The following is a 10,169-nucleotide window of genomic DNA, read 5'->3' on the forward strand; positions in this document are numbered from 1 at the left end:
TGTTTGGGGTCAATTTGACCCCAGGCTGTTTTAGCTGTATAAAACACCGTTTTACACAATTTTTGGGGGGTTGTTTTGGATGAAAATGAGGTCACTGTAACATGCAATTTGATAATCTTCAAAAAACTTCCCTCTGCTTTAGGGCCCTAACCTAACATAACCATACCTGAAGTAGTACGGGAACCACTGACATGGGTGGATATGGGGGGAGATATTGGGGAGGGGAAAACATAATACCTACAAGAACTTCAATATTTCTCGCACTGTGAGGGTGGGGAAATATGGTTCCCAAGAGGACATTGATAGTTCCCACCACATGGGGCAGGAGCAAACATATAGAAGCTTGCACAGCAGCCTTCTAAATCATTTCTCTTGTTGCTCTGTATACTCTCACTTTATGCTCTCTCTCAGTTGAATATGAATGCGAAGCAAAGGTTTTCTGCCAGTGAGGTTTTGTCAAAGCTCTTTGACAGTGAAAGTGACACAGAGGAGAATGTGTCTGAGACAGAGGATCATGTTGAGGAGGACCCTGGTTATGAGGCATCTTCCTCTGATGAGAATGAAACCCTCAGTTCTGACCCTCCTGTTGTCTCTCAACCACCAACAGACACATTACCTTCCAAAAATGGAGAGGTATCATGGTCCCTCTCCCACATGAACAACAGGGTAGACTCAGTGCTGCTAATGTCATCAAAATGGTTCCAGGCCCCAGCAGATACGCTGTCAGCCATGTCCAAGACATAAAATCAGCATTTGAGCCCTTTGTAACACCATCAGGTGGGGATATACTTGTGATGACAAACTTAGAGGGGAGGTTTGTGTATGGGGACAGTTGGAAAGACTTGGATGTTACCCATTTGCAGGCCTACATTGGGTTACTCACTCAGAAGTTGTGTTTCTTTTTCCTGGGGTCAAATTGACCCCGAACATAAGACATGTTACTATCCTTGATAATAGAAATTGATTTTCTTTCCAAATGTTATAAATAACAAAAATCTGTTCTTAGAAATAATATATAGCCATTAAAACACCAAAAATATATTTCTTTCCAATTTTAGGTCAATCAGTGAGATTTTATGGTAATTTGCATATTCTTCCATAGTCGCGTAATAGGAATACTGGATGTATAAGTGGGGGTGGGGGGGAGTTATGTTTTATTTAATGGACTATTTAGGTAGTCAACAAAGAAACATAAAGTACCTGACACATAAACTTTGGTAACAATTTTAATTATAATAATTTTGTTGAGGTTTAAACTGCTGGGGTCAAATTGACCCCAAGCATAAGGGATGTTAGTAAAATTTGAACATAACAGGAGGGTTAAATTAACAGACTAATATTGGCACTATGAATAGCTGCTGTGTAACAAGCTAGTGAGGTTTGACATGTCTGTCATTGCTGAAACCACGCAAACCACATGTTTCAGATTCTTATCACCAGCTAGCCACTCACTATATGTTGCTCTGAGCTACACTAAGTTAAGTTCTGGATGTGCAGGAAAATCTCTCTGTCTCTTCCTTTATCTAGTCCAAACCAGCACTGGAAAAAGCTTTTTGTTTTCACACTGCACTGAGCAACTCTGAAAATTAACCAGTACTTGCTAAAAAGTTCTTTTACTGTGACTATGGATATTAAGGGATTTTAGAAGTGAAAGCATTACTAACCATGACCTTTTACAGTAATGAAAAAGGGAACTAAGAGGAGACTGGGCCTCAACAAAACAAATAATTGTTCATTTGGGAAAGCAGACAGAAAGGCAGAGGAAGATTCATATATTTCAAGACCAAGGGGTCTATTGTCTTGATTTTAAAATTACATAAAAATTAAATCACTGCCTCCTACAATCTAGTCTTTAACTTACATATCCATAGCTACAAAGAGAAAGTCAAAGTCAGTGAGGTCTGTCATTGCCAGTTTTGAAGAAAAAAAAAAAACCCAAACACTACTATACATAGTACTATACAGTATAAGTAACAATTACACGGCAGCATAGGTGTGATATTCATGGTATTCAGTTCATGTAAGGCAGTCTCTGGCTGCAACAGTGTAATGCAATAAAAAGGAAAGAGCATAAATGTATTGAGGTACACTGCTTTTAGAAAGTTTCATGATGCCTTCATCAATCATGTACACTGTATCTAGGTTCCCTTAAATAAAGTATCTCATGGGAGTCCATGGCGGTTGAGGAGGATGTGGGATTTGTTTCCACAACCTCAGTCCCTGATCAGCCCCAGCTTCTTCAGAGCCTCACGGCGGTCTTCTCCGTTTGCTGCACGAGGGCAGATCAACACACTGATGCCGTGGGATCGAGGCAGTTTCTGGGAGTCCCTGCTGTGCTGGGCAACAGTGGGCGCTGGCAGGGACTTCCTTGTGTCTTTGTCTGTGCTGGTGGCCTGTGAACCCTCTCCCTGAACACTTGAAAACTCTTTCCTGCTGCCCAGGGAGGCAGGACGTGGCCGAGTGTTACGCAACTGACTGCGGCTAGGCTCAGCCCTGGCAACCTGGCCAGCCTCATTGAATTCTTGGCTAGCCATGTAGCTACTTAGACCCATGCCAGACCGCTCCAGTGTGGCTGATTTAACACCTATGCCCCGCGGTGGTGTTAACTGCTTGGCCATGGCAGGAGGGGTAAGGGGAGGCGTATTACTTTGAGCCTTCACATTAACTGTGGGCTCTGAGACATCCATGATAGAGGGCACTTCAATGTGTGATGGCAGAGGTTTGATGGGGTCACTAAAAGCAGCGGGGGCTGGGAGAATATCAGGGCGCTGGACAACAGCTGCGGAAGTCAATAGTGGTGGCACAGTGGCTGGAATCGAGACAGGGATCGAAGCAGGACCTGGGCTGGTGACAAGGGGAGAAGATGGTGCTGATGGAGTTGTCGGGGTATGGGGTGCTGCTGGGCTGCTAGGGGAAGAGGGGACTGCCGAAGACCTCCTAGACTTGGGTGAATGTTTAGGGCTCAAGGCAGGGCCCACATCTGCCTCATCACTTTTCAGTAAGCCAAGTTTTCGGAGGGCCTCCATGCGAACTCTCTGGGGGTCCAACAACAGCCTGTCATTGGTAGGTGAGACAGAGTGTGCTAAGTTACCATCAGAGCCTGCTACTGAGGCCCTGTGGGACTTCAGAATGATGTTGGAAGGAAGTTTCTTAGGTTTTGGGGCAACAGCCGGTGGACCTCTGGGCTCAGCAGTCTCAGGAAGAGGGATGGGTATTGATTGACAGTCATGTGCACTGGGACTGTCAGGCACTTCAGCTGGAGAATTTAGTTGAGGCTCTTCGGTTACAGAGGGACTGTCTGGGGTTTTCTTTGTAGAGGCTCTCTTGCGTAGCTCCTCCACTTTAATAGACGTCAAAGACTTTGCAGTTGGTGTCCCTGCAGACAGAGAAAGCTCTTTCTCCTCCTCTGGCTCTGGAGGAGGAGGCTCTGGCTCATCCCTGAAGTCTGTGGGAGGCGGGATCAGACCAAGATCTATCTCAGAGGCCTCAACAGAATGACTTGTGTAAAAGCTAGAATTTGAAGGGGCACTCTTAGCATTGTTATCTTCATTAGTGGCTGAATCCAGCATCTCAGTCTGAGCAGCAGATGGAGGGTTTTCTGAATCAGTGACTGGAGTATCAGGTTGTGTCATGAGGTCTATAGGCGATTCTACCTCCTCGGTGGCCAGTGCGGGAGCCTTTGGGTCGCTTGCATCTGCTGTGGTCTGTGGTTCACAGGCTTGATTGAGAGTGTGATGTTCAGGAACCTCAGGTGTTTTGGGTTCAGCTGTGGATGCTGGCACTCTGAGTGGGAGACTAGCTACACCGTTGGCTAGGAGAAGTGGTGTGGGAACTCCACAACTGAGAAATGACTTCTGGTCATGTCCGGACTCATCATGAATCAAACTGGATGCATCTATGAAGGAAATGTAGAATTTCTGTTGTTAATATCACTGTTGGTGGTTTCAGATATTCATAGTGGTGGGTACAAAATATTCACAAACCAAGAAAAAATTCAATACAGACTACTGAATGTCCAGGCATTCTGAGCTGCTGTGATAATTACCATCCATTTTAATCTGACCCATGGCAGGGAAGTGGCAGGCCATTTTTGCTGCCTGCCGGCCTGGATCTGGCTCATCATTGGACAAGCCACTGTCCTCCTGGACCTCCAGAGCCTCAATCGTCTCCTCCAGATACATGAGACACGCTCTCTCCTCTGCAGACAGGTGTTCCAGGCTGTCTTCACTCTGTACTCAAAAATAAGAGACTATGAAATGTACTGCAGACAAGCAAAGACAAATGCGTTTTGTCTATGAGTAGAAGAGCAGTGTTTCATCTCCAGCAATCTCTCTCCTCCGTTCAGTCCTAAATGTGGCCGAGGGAAACGTAAGAGGAATAGTGGGTCAAAGTTGTTTACAGTTCACACCACAGAAATGGAATGACAAATCATACTGCTCCCTTCTTGCTCTGGGCTATCCTTCATTTTATATTGGCCTGTCAGAGGAATTTATTTCAGGTGACTGGAGGTACCTGTGAACAGCTTAGGATGCTCTCTGCTCCAATCATCTTTAAAAAATGCTCTCAACTCTTTCTGAAAGCCCTTGAAGGCCTTTCTCTGAACAAACAAGGGAACTATCTCACCTCAAACCAAAAAAATGCACTTCCTCTCATCGGGTAGACAGCGGCACAACTGACTTTGTTCTGCTGTTTGTAACTATCTACACAAGCAACAGAATAACAACCCGGTGTTGACACCTCAGTTCCTTTATTCACATTTCAGTCAAGGGAGGAAGCATTTTTGGAAAGAAAAAAAAAGAGGCATTTATATATATTTCAAGAAGAAGGAAGGTAGGCTAATAGTACGGTGGGTGGACATGTTGTGTTAAATAAACAGATAAACCATAGCCTCTGTGGGACAGAAGACAAAGATTAGTATATCTGCAGCAGCACTCACAAAGCCAGAGTTCATGCTGATTACACTGTCACAGCTACCAGCACTGTCCATATTGCTCAAGGATTCCATGGCAACGCCGCCTGGCCAGGTGTCACTCTTTGGCATTGCACAAGGAAGAGGACAAGGGCTGGACCTGGACGTCAGGGTCCTCTGTTGATTATGTAAATATCACCAAGTGCCAATCTGAGGAGGAACCTGGAAAGAGAGGGGGAAATCTTCAGAAAAAGAACAAAAGGGCTAAAATCAGGAACAGATTACATTAACACCATGTGGTACCACTTCCTCCACAGAACAAGATTCATATTTCTTTTATTGGAAAAAAAAAAAAAAATCAACTCTTGATACAAAGCGTCACATGCACTAGATAAACAAGATATGAGACATATTATGAATATTTTGTAAGTTTAATGTTTGTAAATACTACAGCACTAGCTAATAAATAATCATAACCTAACACATAACATAACATAAACATAACATAACATAAATTTACCCATTAATGTAAAAAGAGGTGCCTCTTGTTACATTAAGCTGCCAGTATTTTAAATATAAGCCTATGCTATGCTATGTTGTGCTAATGAGGTCATTAATTAAGTTACATAATGCATTATGAAGTAAATATTTATATATCAACAAACATGCCTTCACAAAACACATGGTTGGTATTTTTTTTTAACTCTGTTTCTTTGAGCATGAAGGTCTTCAAGTAGTTTCAAGAAAGCTAAGCTGAGCTTTGTCATTTATATGCAAATTTATGCAACAAAGTGCTCCAAAATCTAATCAGATTATCTATTCAATTAGAGAATCCTGTGGTGGCAGTATTAAGTTTCTAGCATGCATTGTTCTTGAGTTACTGTGTCCACAGTAATGACAGTGTTTAGCACAAGGTAATATGGTTTCCTGTGAGTGTAATTGCTTGACTGCATTGTACTACATTAACAGAAACATTGAATTACACAAAAAATGTAATCCATTTACAGTGATCAGTGTCTTTTATTAGGTAACATGAATCACATTAATTGCCATTATTACGTTATCAGGATGATTATGTGCACAGGATTACAATATTAACTGCATCTTGTTATTAGGTTAATGTTTTACAATGTTCATATAAAGCTATTATGATAACAGCTGTAACAATCCCTGTATTTTAAATGAGTGTAGCATCAGCAATCTGTAAGAGATTACAAGAGACCTACTTGACAAACCTCTGTGAGCATAATCAGATTCTGGTGCTTCAAGCATTATTTATCGTTATCAATAGACATGGCATGCACCATGTCATGTGTCATTGGTGCTGTGGCATTTGATGTGTGGTGTGATGTGCCAGCACAACCCAGCACACAAACTTCCGATCATCCTATTTATATATTACTACTCACAGGATAGGTATGAGGAAAGCATGCCAGCCAAAAACTCAAAACGATTATTACCAGCTGTCCATTTAGTGTGTCATTATCCTTATCTGCTGAAGCGACGCAAACTGGGATTTTGAAAATGCAAACCAACAAAAGCCTAATTAAGAAACAAAGCGGGGTCTATAATTAGATTGATTGATTAGATAGACCTCGCAGCAAGAGGCACTTAGAGCTAAATATCTACCTCCTGCAGTTCTCCATTTAAGTCCATTAGCACAAGTAAAAAAAAAAAAAAAAAACTCCAAAAATCAATAATGGTTGAGACAAGAAGGCTTAATATCTGTTCATGTGGGGTTTTGATTGTACTGTGTACTTGAACAAACTAGGCCACACCGACAATGCATCTCATGACAATGGTTTTTACAGCCTGTTACATGGCTTACATATCACATACCTGCTGCAGCACAGTCATGTTCAGGTGTGTCAGTGAAAGTATAGCACAGGATTACTTGCTTTGTTACTGCAGCTCCTTTTCATTACACATAAGAGAGCACCAGATTAAAGTTGCTTCACATCCAGCACGTTCATTCAAAATCTAATGGGTATTGCTATATCTTTTTTTCTGATGAATCGCATACATTTCATGACAGCGGGTTAAACAAGGCAGTGTATGACAAACAGTGTAACTGTACAAAAGCCACATTCCAATAGAAAATGATTTCTGTACTTTCCAATATAAGGATACCCCTTCCCAGTTCATGATACTGTGCCACTCAGTCAGATATGGATGGACTGGTTTAAGACAGAACAAACAAGAGTATCACTTGAACAGGAAAGCAGAACTTGCCTTTGCTTTTAGGGTCTACCAAACTGTATTGACTTTGGAGCCTTGGCAGTAAAACAGTGACAATATGGGCCTGTCACATGGAGACACGGTGAGGGCAAATGGGAAGAACCTGATCACCGACACGCACTCTTGTTTTCTGACAACAGAAGTGGGATTTCAAGTTGGTTGACAAAGCACACATTGCTGCCCCTGTGCTATTGTGGCTTTAATAGTTGCTAATTGCTGTCCCTCCCATTAGGGCAAGCATAGCAGCGGAGCAATGTTCCCCAGCCAGCAACAACACCTCCCAACCCTGTATAGACTTCAAACCTGCAGGACGGCAGTGGGAAAGCTCACTACACCCACTGCTGAGTCACGATTTAATAGTGCCAGGAATGTCACTTTGCTTGCTTCGATCTCTTAAGACAACTTTTAATTTTGCCAAGTGCTCCAGCAGAATTACAACTCAGCATATGTAGGATGAGTCAACTCCAATAAGAATGAAGGGGAGGATCGACTTCAAATATGTACTCTGTCTGAGTGACTGCACAGCTTGTGAGCAATTTTAATGTTGACAGGCATTTGAATTTTAGTTTTGGTGTCACTCATCTTATTGTAGTTAGTGCAGTCAAATGACAAGACACTATTCTAAAAAATACTGTTGCATTTTCTGAGCTTCCTTGGCTTATTGCTCTGGACAGTGGCTTTGCTTGCGTTTAGGTGTAGTGTTTGCTCTTTAGTAATATTTTATAATAAAGCATCATTTTAACATTGTATTCAATTTTCACCTGAAACAATACAAAGGATAAGCTATCCCTCAAGTACATCAACATGCTCTCTTCTCAACTAAAGTGGTTGTTAGAGTGAGTTTACACCAAAAATGCAGGACAGGAAAGATTTGAGACAAATTGAAACTCGGAACTAACTAATAAATAAACTAATAAATAATTTACCCAAATGAGACCATATGAGATGGTGTATCATTTCCATATCATGGACTTTCTTTAATTCAGTTTTCCTGTCAGCTTTCTGTAGCTGAATAGTTTGTGATGTACCTCCATGCTGCATTCTCGGCCCCGGGACATCACAGCATCATCTATAAAATGCCTTCACCAACTCGGTGTTTACTGTGTCAGGTCAGGAAGATGGACGCTCTGTTCCTTGGTATTCCTCACTGAGGAAATAATGAGTTTATTCGCTTTGAAAGTATTAATTTCTTCCGATGAAACGGTGTTATCACCGTGGTTAGAAATTAACGAGGATATCCGCAAACGGATTTCCCATGAAAGCAGCTTACTTATCAGTTTGTCTGTTTGGCGAAAGGGAGGACAAATTGAGGTTTATTTATGCCTGTGTATTAGTCTACCTCTGACATTTTCGTGTTATTTTTAATTTTGGTAATACCTAAAAATATTTTTGCATATTCAAATATTAAATTGTCGCTTTCACAGAGCAAACTCGTTAATGTCATCATCGTGGGAAAAAAGGTCAACGACAATATTTCGTCCAAAAATTCGTCACAAAATTACCACTGCATGTGAGGCAGTGGGACCAAACTCACTTACATTCTGTGACAAATTCCTGTGTGTTAATAAAATGGGACAGAAATGTGAAATATGTGTCTAAGGGCAGGCAGAGAGAACTGGTTTAATGATTAACAATAAACAAAAGGCCATGTTGTGCAACCCAGAACCTACTAGAGTGAACAGAACTATTCCATTAATGTTTAGCTTGGCGCTGTGTCCTGCTGTTTCTTATATCAGATACTGGCAAAAGCTCATGTGCAAATAGGCATATACCATGACTCACTGACTCCAAACCTATACAGCCACAATACTCAATAAGTTCAATAAAATCATGACTAATGTGTCATTTTTCCAAAGCATGAGCTACCATGAGGTGTTCATGTAGACAGCTGCTCATATGTGGTACCATCTCTTGCACTAACAGGTGTCTTTTTTTTGTGTTGTTGTTGCCACTAACAGTCACCTGTGCTACTTATTCAGATACTCTCGCTGTGTAAAAGTGCTAAAAACTGGAGTAAAATGAAACTATAGGTGCAATTCAACCATAGTGACTTTCTTGTTGAACAGCAAACAGTAAAATCCTTTGCCAATAATGAATCAGTGTGTCGCTTGTAAATGAAAAGCTTGGTACAGTCTGACTTGACTTATTGTACGATATACTTTGGAAGTAGGCTATGAAGTATTCTGCAAACTTGGTGACTGTAACCTGAGTGTAGGCGGTTTAAACGGAGAGAAAAGTCCCCATTCAGACATAGCAGAATGATTTCCTGATATGCAAACTCACCAGAGAGAAGTTGGAAGAGGAATTATTAGTCCGGTAGCTGTGCGAAAAGAGGAGCTGCTGTCAGATGTCAGTCCATAAGCGCCGCACGGCTCTGACTGCCGCACTGTTCTTGGAAGTAAAACTACACGAAGATGACGTCACCCACAGGTGGGAAACAACTCCGGCCAGGTGAGCCAATTAGCTGTCTCGACAGGTTTCGGTGTGGCCAATCAGAGGACGGCTGGCCGAAATGTTTCCTGGCGAGAGCCATTGGGATAACAGCAGGCAAACAGGTGCAACCCAATCCAAACAAAGACACTCTGACCATATAATATCTGACTATATAATATTAATACTAATAGGTACTAATATTAATACGAATATTGTACAAGTCACAGGGAGGGTTAAATACTGAATTAAGTCACCAAAATTTAAAAACACAGTGTTATAACAGCCTATAAAACTATAATTTGTTGGTAAAGTAGCTATACGTATTGATGTAAATAAATGAGGTGAAAAATTTTGCTTTATAAATACAATTTTAAAGAGTTATCTTATCCTGGTCAACTATATTTGTGTTACTTTTTTCCATCCAGGATGAAAAACAACCTGAAGATAGGAAGATATGATCTCCAAAAAGCTATATATAACCTATTTATTTTAACTACTTAAAAAAAAGTTGGTTAATTTATTTATTTCTTTAAGAGTAGGGGTCCGTTTTTTAAACTGTGGGCATCATTAATGAACCTTTGCATATCTA

General features: G+C 41.3%; 1 protein-coding gene across 1 annotated transcript; it reads right to left on the reverse strand.

Annotated features, from left to right (window-relative positions):
* Positions 1–1,325: 1,325 nt before the first annotated feature.
* Positions 1,326–9,508, reverse strand: LOC115361708 (specifically androgen-regulated gene protein). Its single transcript, XM_030055284.1, has 4 exons — positions 9,431–9,508; positions 4,937–5,131; positions 4,046–4,229; positions 1,326–3,895 (listed from the first exon to the last, which is right to left on the reverse strand). The coding sequence occupies exons 2-4, from the start codon at positions 5,039–5,041 to the stop codon at positions 2,214–2,216; spliced, it is 1,971 nt and encodes a 656-aa protein (XP_029911144.1). The 5' UTR covers positions 5,042–5,131; positions 9,431–9,508; the 3' UTR covers positions 1,326–2,213.
* Between the last annotated feature and the right edge of the window lie 661 nt (positions 9,509–10,169).

This window comes from Myripristis murdjan, chromosome 7 (genome assembly GCF_902150065.1).
Source record: "Myripristis murdjan chromosome 7, fMyrMur1.1, whole genome shotgun sequence".
Taxonomy (NCBI): Eukaryota; Metazoa; Chordata; class Actinopteri; order Holocentriformes; family Holocentridae; genus Myripristis; species Myripristis murdjan.

What these genes read in the sequence shown, in the direction of transcription:
- LOC115361708 (XM_030055284.1), bottom strand. Translation starts at nt 5,041, where the DNA reads ATGCCAAAGAGTGACACCTGGCCAGGCGGCGTTGCCATGGAATCCTTG. An exon ending in TCAGCATGAACTCTGGCTTT is followed by an intron (nt 4,230 to 4,936) that starts GTGAGTGCTGCT and finishes TTTTGAGTACAG; the next exon opens with AGTGAAGACAGCCTGGAACA. An exon ending in GGGTCAGATTAAAATGGATG is followed by an intron (nt 3,896 to 4,045) that starts GTAATTATCACA and finishes TTTCCTTCATAG; the next exon opens with ATGCATCCAGTTTGATTCAT.